At 40.1% G+C, this 16003-nt stretch overlaps 1 protein-coding gene across 3 annotated transcripts in view; it reads left to right on the top strand.

Annotated features, from left to right (window-relative positions):
* The window catches only part of FGD5 (FYVE, RhoGEF and PH domain containing 5), a 205799-nt gene that overhangs the window by 126994 nt on the left and 62802 nt on the right, over window positions 1–16003 (top strand). For all 3 annotated transcript variants that reach the window (XM_089520869.1, XM_089520879.1, XM_089520859.1), the window contains exons 6-7: window positions 11564–11715; window positions 14638–14794. In XM_089520869.1, the coding sequence (XP_089376995.1) occupies window positions 11564–11715; window positions 14638–14794 (309 nt within the window). The remainder of the gene's footprint in view (window positions 1–11563; window positions 11716–14637; window positions 14795–16003) is intronic.

Raw genomic sequence — 16003 nt, 5'->3', positions numbered from 1 at the left:
CCCCAGCATCCTTTTTTTTTTTTTAGAGAGGGAGCATGTGATGAGGATTGTGTAATGTCTGTGGCATTGGGGGACATGTGATTATGCTAAAAAAAAAACATATAGGACAAGTGAAACCAGTTGGCAAGCATTTTCTACCCCCCCCCCCCACTAATTTGTCTATCTCCATGTGCTTTGAAAGTGAATAATGAAATCAGAAAATGTTCGCCATAAAAAGAAGTGGATGTGAAAACTCCAGCCTTTCACTCAATTCTAAAATCAGCCCAAGTAGAAGAGAATATATTTTTGGCAGAGGCTAGATAAATTATATCCATATAAGTCTCAAACATTTTATCTCCATTGCTGTTATGATGTGTTACTGTAAATATTAATAGATTCTCAAATGTTGTTGTTTAATATATATTTGTGTTGTGCTCAACACCTTACAGAAAAAAATAATACAATACAATACAAACAAAAACAGCAATGCAGTTACAAATATGTGCATTTTAAATATACAGTCACCCCTCCAAGTCCACGGACTTGAAAATCCACAGAGGGGCAACAACCATTAACCTTAATGGGGTGCATGCTCATGGTGCACGCCCTGCATGCATGTGCCCCATTCAAGCCTATGGGGCTTGAATATGCACACGATCTGGAACTCGTGTGTGTGTGTGTGTGTGTGTCCCCGGAACGGATCCTCTGCAAGTTCCAAGGGGCGACTGTAAATGCACCAATAAATTTGTAACACAATTTAAAGCCACCATGTAACGAAATATTAAAGTTGGTTGGAATAGAGTGTTTCAGTTTCTGTCTCAAAGGTCCAAAACACACTGCATAAATGATCCAGTTTGAGTCCACTTGAACTGTCCTGGTTCAATGCTAGGGAATTCTCAGAATTTGTGAGACATTTAGCCTTCTCTGTCAGAGAGCTCTGGTGCCACAATAAACTACAAGTCTCAGGATTCCCTAGCACTCAGCCAGTGCAGTCCAAGCAGTCCCAAACTGGATTATTTCTGCAGTGTGTTGTGGACCTTAGTAATGAAGATGAATGACATACGGGAAGAAGAAACATATGTTAACAAGCTTGAGGGATGCTGACAAGCTAGAGTGTGTCCAGAGAAGGGTGACTAAAATGGTGAAAGGTCTGGAAACCATGATCTGTTAGGAATAACTTAGGGAGCTGGGTATGTTTAGCCAGGAGAAGAGAAGGTTAAGAGGTGATATGATGGCTCTGTTGAAATATTTGAAAAGGTGTCATACTGAGAATGGAGCAAGTTTGTTTTCTGCAGCTCCAGAAAATAGAACCCGGAGCAATGGATTCAAACTACAGGAAAAGAGATTCCATCTCAACAATAGGAGGAACATCCTGACAGTAAGAGCTGTTTGACAGTGGAACACACTCTCTCAGAGAGTGGTAGAAACTCCTTCTTTGGATGTTTTTAAACAGTGGCTGGATGGCCATCTGTTGGGGATGCTTTGATTATGTGTTCCTGCATGGCAGGGAGTTGGACTAGATGGCCCTTGTGGTCTCTTCCAACTCTGTCATTCTGTGAATCAGGACAGTTAGACTGTATCTGTTAAACATAAAAAAACAGGAAAGGGGAAGAATGGAGGCCTAAAATAGTGCATCCACAGCTAGCATCTGGATGAAGAGCTGAATAGGGCCACAAGGCTCCCTAGTCACAGTTTTTCCAGTATGGTGAGATATTGTGTTTCTGTTATAAATGTACTAATTATTTCTAAATTTACTTCTATATCTAGAAATTGGTTTATAAAAAGTGTGTATATTTCTATATCCTCACCTCTTTCTCTCTTTTCTGGTGATGCATTTTCTTTTTACTGACAATGCATGAGTGGCCCTCACAAGTAGTAGGCCCATCACTCTATCTATTTAGCCCTGTATGGAGAAAACATTGTACCCAGAGCAGGCTTAGATTCAGAGGCAGGAGAAGTGAAGATTGCAGAAAAAAAACATCAACAATCTAAGATACACAGATGACACAATACTACTAGGAGACACAAAGACCTGGAGCAATTACTTATGAAGGTCAAGGAAGAAAGTGCCAAGGTTGAATTAATGCTGGACTCTAAAAAGAACAAAAGTAATGACCAAAGAAGAGCTTCAGAAATTCACCCTAGACAATGAGAAAATTGAAATAATCAACGATACATTGGATCAGATATTGATTAGAATGGAAACTACCAGCTATGAATTAGAAGAAGACTAGGACTGGGAAGAGCAGCTATGAAAGAACTGGACAAGATCGTAAAGTGTCTTTATAATAACAATTATAAACATTAAAGTGAGGATTGTCGAAGCCATGCATGTGAGATCTGGACAGTAAAAAAAGCAGATTGGAAGAAAACCACCTCATTTGAGATGTGGTACTGGAGAAGACTGCTGATGACAAGACAAATAAATGGATTGCCAATGCATTTTTAGGCTGCATCAATAAAAGTATAGTGTCTAGATCAAGAGAAGTAATAGTGCCACTGTATTCTGCTTTGGTCAGGCCCCACCTGGAATATTGTGTCCAGTTCTGGGCACCACAATTTAAAAAGGATGTTGAGAAACTGGAGCATGTCCAAAGGAGGGCAACTAAAATGGTGAAGGGTCTGGAAACCATGCCCTATGAGGAACGACTTAGGGAGCTGGGGATGTTTAACCTGGAGAAAAGAAGATTAAGCGGTGATATGATAGCCCTGTTTAAATATTTGAAGGGGTGTCACATTGAGGAGGGAGCAAAGTTGTTTTCTGATGCTCCAGAGACTAGGACCTGGAGCGATGGATGCAAGCTGCAGGAAAAGAGATTCCACCTCAACATTTGGAGGAACTTCCTGACAGTAAGGGCTGTTCGACAGTGCAACAGACTCCCTCGGAGTGTAGTGGAGTCTCCTTCTTTGGAGGTCTTTAAGCAGAGGCTGGATGGCCATCTGTCGGGGATGCTTTGATTTGGATTTCTTGCATGGCAGGGGGTTGAACTGGATGGCCCTTGTGGTCTCTTCCAACTCTATGATTCTATGGATTAAACTCTCCCAGGGAGCCAGAATTACTAAACTGAGGTTCTCGTACTTTGGCCACATAATGAAGAAAAATGAATCATTAGAAAAGATAATGATGCTAGGAAAGATGGAAGGCAGTAGAACAAGAGGAAAACCACATGCCAGGTGGATAGACTCAATCAGAGAAGTCATGGTCCTGAGCCTGCAGAACCGGAGCAGAGAGGTTGAGGACAGTGGGCCTTGGAGATGTCTCATTCTTAGAGTTGCCATGAGTTGAGGTTGGCTTGAGGGCAGGTAAAACAACAACAACTGGGAAAGTGTCCACTGAGAGAGCATCCAGAGCACTACAATAGAGATTAATGTCTCTTGTGTTTGGCTGCTTAACATTTTAAGATGATGGCAAAGAGAGTAAAATATGTGAGCAGATTTCAAAAGCCTGAGAAGATCTATATAGACAGACAGAAAGCCAACTATACTCAAAATTGTTTAAGGTGGAGCTCAATCTTTAAAAAAAAAGTCCCAGAAGTGAGGAGGGGAAAGTCCTGAGATACCCGGGGATGGGTAGATTTGGGGGTGGGGGGTGGGGGGGTGGGGAGGGAGCCCTGAAGAGGCCCCAAACATTGCCCTACTGCTGAATTTGCAATATCAGTGATAGCAAAAGCTCCCCCTTGCCTCTTTTTACTTCAGAACAAGGCTCCTGTACACTGCACACATTGTTTGCCAAAGCTCCTGGAAGTCACCCAGATGTTCTAGTAGCCAGGTTTGAAAAATGTGGACATTTTGTGCAAACTGCTCCCTTAGTGTTTTAAAAACTCAATATATTTTATCAGTGATCTGCCCAGTCTCACAGGGTATCAAGCAATAAATCAGACTAATCTGAGATGTTTTTTTAAAAAGATGATTCCCCCCCCCCCCCCCAATATCTGGTTCTCTTTGGTTGTTTGGATGACTTGAAATAGTAAAATACAGTGTTGATGTATACTGTTACTTATGTGTACTGTTGATGCATGGAGTGAGATAGAAGAAAATGTGGCAAATATTTGGCAGTTTATTTGCACCTTAAAATTGTAGCAGTAGAATGGTAGAATTCCCTACCATTGAGCTAGGGCAGAATGGTTATGCAGTGTAAGCTTCACTTTTACTTCATACTTGATAGCTGCTGTGGAAAGCAACTTTCTCAAAGCATCAATAATTTTTGAATTTGCTCACTGAAACCAGGAGTGTTTGATTTTCACATCTATCAAATACAATGTACGAAGAAGTCTCAAAGTGTAAAGTGTGGCATTCTTGGAAAAGATATATGACTATAGTAGTTTCTTTTTAGAGCTCTCTCTTCCTTTCACAGCATGTCTTGCTATACCATGCAAAGCATCTGGGAATGGTCACTTACAAAGTGTGTATTTCGTAGCATTTGCTGCTGTATCTATTAACTCTGCTGAATTTTTAGTTGTTAAAACAGCTGTTTTCTTCTTCACCCCTGAATCACTGACAAGATAACTTTTTAACTCACTCCTTATCTGTAGTTTGTAAAAACAAAATTTCCCACCTCAACTCTGGTCTGGATTTAAAATATATATTATAGTATCATGTTGAAAAGTTTGGTGAGGTTTTAGACAAATTTAAACCTGTTGTACAGTTGGCCCTTGGTATCTGCTCGGGTTTGGTTCCAGGACTCCGCCGTAGATATTAAAATCTATGGATGCTCAAGTCCCATTATATACAGTGGTGTAATAAAATGGTGTCCCTTATATAAAATGACAAACCAAGGCTTGCTTTTTGGAATTTATATTTTAAAAATATTTTCAAGCAGTGGATGCAAAATTTATGGATGTGGAGGGCTGAGTATACTAAGTTTGGCCCAGTAAATAAGCACTGGCTTGAGAATGAAACATAGTATAATAATCAAAGTCATAGATAGTTCAGCCATCTAGTCAAGTACTGCCTACTGTGACACGCTATGGCTCTCTGGGTTTTCCCCCCATTACCTACTGCTTGCTGTGAGTTGAACCTGGGACCTGGGACCTTCTGTATGCAAAGCTACAACCCTATAATTTAGGCTACAACCCTTAAAACACTTACCTAGGACTAACGTCTGCTGAAGTCAGCTTAGTTTATTTCTGTAAAGTATTGTACTGGTTATTGATTAATTATGTACAATGGATATCCCATTTTTCTATCAAGGAAGTTGGTCTCACTGCCTTGATAGATATACCAAGCTTGATACAGATTGAATACAGATTGAAAGAGGTAACTATAAAAGCAACAGCACTAAAGTAGATGAGAAACTGGAAGTTGGTATACTTTAAACTTGCCAAAAACTTTGCTTGGATTTAAAGTCAATACTACATTACTGAAGACAACACAACTACATTGAGGCTGTCATACTCTGGCCATGCCATGAGAAGCCATGACTCACGAGAAAAGACAGAAACATTAGGAAAGGTGGGAGACAGTAGAAAGAGAGGAAGGCCATGTTAAGGAAAATGCAACATGGGATATACAGTGAAAGAAATAAAACATGTATGTGAGAGTCAGGGTGACTCAGCAGAAGCAATTAGAAGCCACACAGGTGTAAAAAGTAATGTAATTAGCAAGTCCTAAATGCCAAGGACAGAAATGCAAAGTGGATAATTGAACACACCTGAGAATTGTTAAGTGGTCAAGGCTGAGATGATGAAATCATTAATTGTGGGTTGAAACAAGAGAACCAATGAGAGTGGATGTACACGCCCACTGGGTGGAAACTGACAAGAGTGGGTGGTATTATCCAATGACTATAATAATGGCTATGAATCCCAATGTATTTTGTGGGTAGTAGTAGTGGAGGAGTATTGTTGTATTGGATAGTTTTGGAGCTGTATATAGTAGAATAAAGTAGATCTTTTATATAAGACTACTGAGTTGTCTGATGTCTTGGGTGAAGATACAAGAGCCAGCAGGATCCTGAAGAAGTGGGAAGACTTCTGTGGAAGCAAGAGTGAGAAGGCTTGGAGAGTTTGTCAGGGTCTTCAGCCTATTCTCTGTAACTCTGCTGCTTTAGAGCAAAGCTTTAACCACTGGCCAAAACTGGTCAGCGCCGGTGCATAACAAGGTGGTGAGTTCGAGCCAGAGGTGAAGAGCTACAACTCCCATCATCCCTGACAGGCCACATGTCAGATGGTTAGACTAAATCAGGGTGGTCACAGATCTGAACCTGCAAGAGCTGAGCAAAGCAGTTGGAGATAGAAACCAACAGCATAAAAAGAAAAACAAGAGATCTCTTCCACAAGATTTGGGAGATCACAGGGAAATTTAAACCAAATGTGCAGATGTTCTACAATCAGAAGAGGAACATAATACATGATAGTGAAATAAAAAGATGTTGGAAGCAACACAGAGAAGAACTATATTAAAAATATGAAAGGTTAAATGACACACGGGAAGAAGAAACATATGAAGATGAACCCCAAAGTTTGGAAAGCAAAGTGTATACTGCACTCAAAATTACTGCGAAGGATAACTCACCAGGAACAGATGACATACTGATAGAACTGCTATAATCCACAGAGACACTGGCCTGTTACAGGCTGCCAAAATAAAGCTGCTTCGGGTCTCTTTGGAGGTATGCTATTTAAATGATGCATGGGTCCTAAGAGTCCAGAGGTCGTGCCAAAGCCACACTCCATTCCTAAGCACTGGAGTGCAGCTTTGGTGCAGCTTCCGGATTCTTAGGATGCATGCATCATTTAAATAGCATACCTCCAAAGAGACCCGAAGCAGCTTTATTTTGGCAGTCTGTAACAGGCCAGAATCAACTTTAGTTCCAACTACAATTTGCCAGCAAATATGGAAAACTGTATTAATCTGTTTAGTGAATTATACAAATGTATTTATCGTCTGTAGATTTTTAGTTGTGAGGAAGGAGTTATTTTAAAAAAATAAATATCTGGTTATGTAGTTGATTGTGGGGATGAGAAGATACTGTGTCCATCTAGTAAATTGCATTTTCTTGCATACCTATAGATATGGATGCCCATATCTCTTAACTGGCTTCCTAACTTCTAGAGATCAGGGCATGGTGCAATACAGGTGTGCATGTGTACATGGTAACAACATTTTAGAAAGCCATCCCCAACATCTCTCTGACCACCAAAAGAAGGGCAGTGTTTTACAAGAGAAACAGATCAAGATTGTAGGCATAGCCCCTGGGAATAAGATGATTTAGCTCACATGATAGGATTTCATTAATGAATATTAACCCTGTGAGCCATGTGAAGCTGTCAGAGCAATGGTAAGAAGCCTCCTTTCAGCAGCACTGGCAAATTTAAAGATTCAAAGGAGAGAAAAGGATTCAGCAATATTCAAAGGTATGTTGTTTAATAACACTGTCAAAAAAAGCCATGTGTTTAAGTTGCCACCTTTTTTTCTGGTGCTGCTTCTGGGTTTTAACATTAGCTGAATGGGGAAGTGGCTTAAGAGGTGCCATCAAGGGGCAATGCAACACTACCTCCCCAACCATGCTGACTAATGAAGCAAAAGAGTAGGTTGAACTTGCAAATTGGCTGGTGTAGGAGGAAATGTGCATGTACACATACAGGTTAAATCATGTGACATATGAAAACTGTAACAGAAAGGGCAAGAAGAAAGGTGCTTGTCCTGTAAATGTGATGCAGGAAACAGGGTATCATCTGTTCAGCTGGAATTGCCCTCCTGTCTAACTAACTGATGCCATTCACATGGCATATTTCTGGCATTTTCTAAAGATATCCCAGATTATCTTAGTCTCTTGCAAGAGTTAATGATGTGTCTCCCTCCAAACCAAACAGCAAAGCAAGGTCAGATCAGGACAGATCATCTCTTTTTTTGTAAAACTGAGAAGCCTTGTAACATCCACATCTGCTGCAGCATCAGCATGGAACCACTGGGAGCTTTCAAAACCCACACTTTCACGGGTATCTCTTTTGAGCCGGCTTTTCAATGAACAGCTCCCACTCTTCCTCTCTGTCACTCTGGCTTTCCTTCCCTTTCTTGTGCAATATAATCTCCAGACACTTCCATGGTTTATTGGGATGCAAAATAAAAATTGGGAAAGCACTAGATGTTTCTTAAGTGATTCCATATGGTCCCCTACACATGCAGAAGCCTAAAGTGTGCTTCCATTTCCCCCCAGTGTACACTTACTTTTGTAGACAATGTAAGATCCAGTTATTTTCCCCCCATAAAGATTAGATTGGCAGAAAACAAGAAATGTTGCTTGACTTTTAGTTTGGGCCAGAACAAGGAACACCCAGCTGCCTGGCTCAGACTCCTCTCTGAGCATATCCGTTCCAGGGAAATAAAGAGGAGAATTTATCCCCATGAACAGATCTGTAGGATGTTTGCCAGGCTCAATAGAAACCTTAGCTAGCTTACTGTAAGAAGGGTAAAGATCTCTTTGATAACCTGATGCAGAATACTAGCACAGAGTACCACACACATGGACAGGAGATGACACTGGTTTCCATACAATTTGCATGCATTGTGTTTGGGTGTAGATGCAGATTTAGACATTTCTGTAATCTAAATAGAAATACAATACATCTTGTGCCTAAATACCCTATATGCACCAAATCCCATACCACACAAACGGAGCAGGGTCAGATCTGGTTAGAAGGGAGACTACCGAGGGAATATGAGGTGCTGTAGGCTGTATTCAGAGGAGGGCAATGATAAACCACCACTGAGTGTACCTTGTTTAAGAAAACGCAGTGAAAAACATGGGGTTGTCATTAGTCAGCAGGTGGCTTGAAGGCACTAGGAAAGACTGACATTACATCTCAAACCAGTGGAAGATTCTCACAAGATGACTTGTGCTCCATCTCCTGTCCAGCCTGTGTGACTTTATGGTCCTGTCTTTATGGTCCTGTTTTTCCTTCTGATGCCTATTTATCTGTAGATCAGACTTGAACTAAGTATCTGTCCAAATAAAAAGGCTTCCTTCAAGCAGACACATACTTACTTTCAGAGTTCTTCTGCTTACAGTATACAATAAGTATATTGTTCTGTCCAAAGGAAACAAACGGTTTTTTGTTTTTTATTATAAGTAAACAACTATGTACAAGACATATCACAACAATAAAGCAAAAGAAAACAATTCATCTCACAACTTTGAATTATGTTTTGGGTCTCCTTCTTGGGTTCTGTTCAATGTAAGTCATCACTTTAAAGTCCAGTGCTGTCTTTGGGTAAATCTAGTCCAGAATGTCCGACCAAAAGTTCAGATGAGATGATGGTTGTCTTCTCTTGTGTCTGTCTTTACAAAGGCCTGTTACAGACTGCCAAAATAAAGCTGCTTCGGGTCTCTTTGGAGGTATGCTGTTTAAATGATGTATGCATCCTAAGAATCCAGAAGCTGCACCAAAGCTGCACTCCAGTCCTTAGGAATGAAGTGTGGCTTTGGCGTGAGCTCTGGACTCTTAGGACCCATGCATCATTTAAATAGCATACCTCCAAAGAGACCCGAAGCAGCTTTATTTTGGCAGTCTGTAACAGGCCAAAGTCAATGAGTGGGAACCATTTTCCTTTGAAACCATTTGCTTCTGATTTTGGTCGTCCTGCATAACTTGCCATTCTATCATACAGCTTTTCAAGTAACCATAGGTCCCATATCTTTTCCCACCACATATCTAAAGATACCTCCCCTGTTTTCCAACATCTGGCAATTTCTACACAGGCTGCTGTAATGAAGAGATCTATGAGGTTTTTATGTTTCAAATTTGAGTTTACGTCTACATCTATTGATAACAAAAGCATTTCTGGACATAATTTTACTTCTTGATTGGTACTCAGTGAAATTTGTTCAAGCACCAATTGCCAAAATGTGTTTATTTGGGGGCAGTCTAACCACATGTGTAGAAATGTGCCATTATCACTACAACCACACCAACATTTGGAAAAAAAAACACTGGAGTCAAATAAGACTTGTGTATAAATCCATGGATGCTCATGTTCTATTAAATGCAATGGAATAGTAAAATGATGTTCCTTATATAAAATAGCAAAAGGAAAGCTTTTTTTTCAAGCCTTGGATGGTTGAATCCGTAGATGAAGACTCTGTGGATATGGAGGGCCAACTGTAGGTTTCTTTGATTGGATAATGGTATACTGAAATAGGTTTATGTTGTGCAGAATAACAGCTGTTGCAGTTTGGATACTGTAGTGCCATTCTGAAATACCTGTGCTGTATAGGCTGGGGGTGCAAGACACAGTGCAGGACAAGAACTTGTTTTGATTGCTGAAGGATTAAAAGAGCAACTCCAAATGCTTGTGGACTAGTAGAAGCCAAAACCTTTGATTTATGATAAAAGTAATGATAATATTCAAAAAATACTGTGTTAGGCATCTTGGAGCACCTTTGAGACCGAGAGAAAGAGGTTTTTAGCATTGGCTTTGGACTGAATCTACAAAAGCATATGCTACAAACCTCTCCCTCTCATGAGAATTAATATTCTCATTGCCGCAGCAGCTGGAGGCCTTGGCACAGTCTTTCCATACCTTAAGCCCAGAAAAGTTACATTTTAGACTGCCTCTCTCCAAATCCCCCAACCAGCATGCTTGATGGGCTTCCTACTGGGGGATTCTGAAAGTTCTGCTAATAAAACTTTTCTACCTGTAGCCTTAAGTCTTCAACTTTCCTGCCTCTCTTCTCTACCTCTATGCTTTGTCTTTTAGGCACAGCCATAGCATTAAAAAAAATTACACTGGGACAAAATGAGTTTTAATACCTTAAATGTGAAATCGTGTCATACCAGAAATTTCAATTCTCTCAGTAATGAATTTGCTTAATTAGTTCCATGTGTGATCAGTGTCTTTAACAAAGTTATTAGTGGCAAAAAATATCTCTTTCCCACCTTCAGAAGACCACACTACACCCTTCCGTGGGATAGAAAAACTCCGTATAGTAGTTTATATTTCACCTGGGTCAGAAACAAAGATGTGAGTTTCACATAAGAAGCAGTCAGAAATTCCATAGAACACTTTCTGTTGTTTTGGATCTGATGGGAGTGGTGGTTAGGCTGGCCATTTAAGAGACAATATGCTCTTAATGCATTCTGCTTGAAAACAAAACAAGGACAGAGGGAAATTGGAGTTTTCCATGAGTTATTGTAGAGACAGAAACATGGAGATTATTTTAGCAGAAAGGTTTACTTTAGCAATAGCATTGTAAGAACTGGTTCAAGTAAAATATAGACAAAAGGTTAGACCTAGTACATTTTTCTTTTCTGCAGACACTGAGAAAATGCTTCTGTATTGGGACAGCGGTTCACCTAAAGGCCTGTCTGAGTCATCTGTAATCTGTTGACATGCAATCAATGGCATCACATGAGAGGGCTATACCACATCACAAAAATATTGTGTGAAAGTACCTGAATTAGATTGAAGAAAAAGAATCCAATAGGATGGAAAGAGAATAGAATCATGTCACACTACATGACAAGAGAAATGACAAGAATAAGGACAAGATTTTGCAGGACAGATTTTGAAGATGATAGAAATGAAAATCTGAGTAAGATTTGGTAACAGCTCACAGATAGTTTTCTGAATTGTGTATTCACAGGATTTCCATGAAGCTGCCTTAAAAGCACTAGGAAATGAGAATGACAGTGACCATGAGGAATCAAAACTCAAGGAGGGATTGAATGAGATCCAAGAAATTTACAATTTGCACCAAGAAATATTGGAAGAACTGGAAGAAAAGGTTCTCAACTGGTAAGTGATTAGGATGGATTTTATATGCTAGCATCTACAGTCTACTGTCCAGAAATCTTAAAGAACAATAGCCATCTATTCTCCCTCCTTCTTGATGAGGAACAATAAACCTATAACAATAAACATGAAATATGATAGTCAGCATTTATATTGTTCATGAAAATAGGTTTAATTTGTGAGTTGTTGAAGCATGTCAAACTTCAGAGGGAAGGGTGAGAGAATCAGAAATAGCAGATGTGGGATAATTTGCTGCTATAATGGTCTCATCTTCCAAAATTTAGCCTTTTTCCAAGGCTAGCCTTTACCCTAAACCATTAAGTTTTAGTATGATATTATTACATATCCAATTATGAATGTGCATTCATCATTATACACTTGATTCACTAGAATAACATTCCATGATTCTAGTTATGATCATACATTTATTCTACAACAGTTCCATTAAAAAGGGCAGCCTGTAAACTGGTTCAGATTCATGAGCCATCAGCAACTACTCCCTGGAAAGTTTCTAAAATGAAAGAAAGTTATAGTCAGTGGGCATATATATGAGCTCTTACTGGGGGAGGGGTGGATTCCTGGCCTGCTATGCCCGGTATAGATGGGCCCTTTGCGGCGCGCCCATGACATGCTAGGGTTGCTAGGGGTGGGGCATGTACATGCCCTACAACCCTAGCATGTCATGGGTGCACTGCAGCTGCATGGCACCATCCAGCTGGTGTGTGCAGTGATGATGTGCAAGCAGTGCAGCGTCCAAACGGGGCTGAGCCACTGATACATCATCGCACCATCGCTGGCGCTTTGGCGCAGCATAAGTACGCTGCAAAAAAGGAGCATTCATTGGGAGATGGAAAGAGCTTGACTCATGGTTGACTTACAAAGACATTCTGTTTAAGACTATAGATAATAGATTTGAAATGAAACCTATTGAAGCATTAAAACAATTAGATCCAAAGGTGCACTGGTATCTTTATTTAAGATTAAAGAAAGATTCAAAATTGATTTTAAAAACTCAAGATTTTGAAGAGGAAATCTCAGAATTCTCAAAAATTTTATTAGACACAGCCAACAAAAAGATAGCAAAACTATATAAATTCCTTAGAAATTTGGAACAGAAGAAAGAACCTGTCACAGATACAATGATAAAATGGGCATCTGATTAAGGGCTCACAATAGATATGGACAGCTGGAAATCAGCCTGTGAAAAAACAAAGAAATTCACAAAATCCCAAAGTCTTTGGGAAAATTTTTGGAAGATGGAGCATAGGTGGCATTTGACACCTAATAAAATAGCAAAAATGTACAAAACACGCCCAGGAACTTGTTGGAAGTGTGATAATGCACCCAAAACTTGGATTCATGTATGGTGGAAATGTCCAAAACTAAAACTTTACTGGAAAACCATACATAGAAAAATTGAACAGATGTTACAAATTAATTTTGAAATGTGTCCTGAAATGTATTTGTTAAACACGTTAGACAAACTTTCTACACAAACCAAGATCAAGCACAGTAGAATCTTACTATATTTAGTAACCGCCGCCAGAACTACATTAGCCCAATTTTGGAAATCTCATGAGACACCTGATCTTGAAATATGGTGGGAGAAAGTTCTTGAAATGAGGGAGATGGACATTTTAACCGGTTGTTTATCTCATAAAGACATTACAGGAATAGAAAAAGAGTGGGACCCAATATTGACAAAGTGCGGGTATAGACAATAAAGGATGCAGATTACGATATGACAAATGCATCTTAAGCAATTTTACATTTGATCAGACTTTAATTAGTAATATACTTCGAGGTAACAAGAAAACAGTGAACAAGGGAAAAAACAGAATTGTGACAACACAATGTACAGAGCTGAGAGTTGATTTCAAGGTAACTATGGAAGTATTTGTACAATTTTACAATGTATTCTCTGAAACATATATCTCTAACATGGTGAAATGGAAACTTGTTTTTTAGCTTTATGTAAATAAAATGTTTTTTTAAAATAATTTTTTTCAAAAAAAGGAGACGCTTCCGCGCGCTCCTTTCTTGCTGCGCAGCACCGTCGCACAATTTGGTTGCTGCAGCACTGCTGCAGAGCAAGGAGAAGCACCTCCCCGGTGCCTCTTTTTGGTGTTCTGTACCGTGCCTATATTAGGCGCTTTACAGACTGCCCAAAAGGGCGGTCTGCTGGCGCCCTCATTTGCTGCGCAGAGGAGCCTCAGCGGCCAAACTGTGCAACTCCTCCGTGCCGCAAAAAGAAGCCACAAAAAGCGGCTTCTTTTTGCAGCGCCATTATGATGCCGCAAAGCGCCATTGGCGCACTTGCGGCGTCATAATGGTGCTGAGACGTGCGGACGCTAAGCATCTGCTAAATCAAAATGGCGGCGCCCATGTAGAATGGGCGGCACCATTTTGTACGTGCTCGGCACGTACTAGGGTTAGGGGCGTCCGGAAAGGACGCCCATTCCTAACCCTAGTACATGCTGAGCACATACTTTTGGCGCATGCGGAATGTGCCTTAGATAACTTAAGAAGCACTGTTCTTAACATCCATAGAGGGAGAAACTACACTGGAAGAAAAGGTATATAAAAAAGGATAAACTGCTAAATTAAATTGAACCTGTTTACCTGACTTCAAGACAAATGCAGGCTATCCACTATATATTGTGGTGTGCTGGGTCTCTGACAATTCTCTTGTTTCTGTTGTTTTTGGCTGGCACCCAGAACAGAAGTTTGTCAAGCCATTGGTAAGCCATATTCAGATTAGTGTATTGCAAGGCTGGTGCAGCAGAAACAAGGACTACCCTTCATGGGCCTATTATCATTGCTGATATAATTAAGAGATTCAGGGCTGATGAGGGAAAATATTTGTATGAATTATGGCTGAGGGAGTTTCATTTTCTTTATCTGTTTATTCTTATGTGGCTTTAGGGAAGAGCATCAAAAAGTGGCTGATGTTTTCCTCTCCAGAGAATCTAGATTCCACCACCACACATCTTACATTATGCACTTTGATAGGACCCTGGTTTTGCTGGATGAAGCCCGTCTTAAATCTTCTCAGCTGGATACTGTCATTCGGGAGTTTGAGGTAAGGCCAGTCTGTTCTATCCTTACACTGACTCACAGTTTTGCTTCAGTGCTCTTTTCTTAACTTTCTTCCTCCTTGCCTCTCTGAAGTAGCCCTCTCTTCAAAGTTCAGATTGGAAATGAAGAGAGTGAATGACAAGTTAATTTAGGTGAGAGGTAAGTCTAGAGGACCATAAGTATGACCACACTTTGCAATGAACATATACAATGTACAGACAATGAGAAAAATGGAAGAGGAAAATGTGTTCTCAAGTTGTATCTGAGAGTATCTAGGTCTATGCATTGTTCTTCCTTCCATCTGGGGAAGGAGCTTGCCAATCAAGGGCAATCCATGTAGCTATCTCTGATTATTGACTGGAGATAATAGTAGTAGTTTTTGTCTCAGGCAGCCTGTCCTAGCCCTACAGGGCTTGACAGAGGGAAAGGGTGCCTTTATAGGGAGATTTTGACCCTCTGTAGGCTGGAATATTCTCTCTCCCCTATATATATATGTAAGAAAAATCAGCATCACCCATCCTTTTAAAAATATTTTTATTCATATATGACATTGAGGAGGGGGCAATGTCCTCATGTAGATGTAAAAAGGGCCCCAAGGGTAAAAAGTTTGAATACCACGTTTGTAAAGTTATAATCCTGGAGCACTATAGCTCTATAGGTGGAAGGAAGCTGTTGAGAATTAATATGAGCTACAAAATGGCACATTTGTGCACTCTGTAACTGTCTCATTTTGACAAGGAGAGTCTTGATTAATCCTCTCTCATCCCACTTTTTCAGCTGCTTTTAAAATGTCCCAATTTCTGTCCCCTCCTTCCACTTTTCCTCTCTGTCCATGGCTTACTTCTGTTGCTACTAACTGAGTTCAAAAGGCAAAGGTAGTTTACCCTCAGTTAAGTCAGTAGGGGAGAGAGGAGAGGAGGTGGTGGGATCTTGTCCTTCCCAGTAGGCTCAGGTGAAAGCAAACTGCTGCAGCTTCCCCTACCTCCTGTGTTCTTCCTCATTCCCTCTCTCTCATGTTGCTTGGCTACACATGTCCCAGTTTTCTTTTGTGAAACATTGGAGGATATGCAGTTGGTTTAAGAAAGCAGAAAGCATTTAAAGAGATAAAGTAAAAATTTAAGAGGTAATTTTAAAAAAAAATGTGTTAAGAGTGGCAGATTTGTCAAGAGGGAACTTTCATGGAATATGATTTTTTAAAAAAGACAAAAATCAC

The sequence above is a fragment of the Sceloporus occidentalis genome, unplaced genomic scaffold (genome assembly GCF_023333645.1).
Source record: "Sceloporus occidentalis isolate IW3139 unplaced genomic scaffold, rSceOcc1.0.p SCAF_1, whole genome shotgun sequence".
Classification (NCBI taxonomy): Eukaryota; Metazoa; Chordata; class Lepidosauria; order Squamata; family Phrynosomatidae; genus Sceloporus; species Sceloporus occidentalis.
Note: the sequence above shows the minus strand (reverse complement) of the source record. Positions and strands in the feature narration are given on the sequence as shown.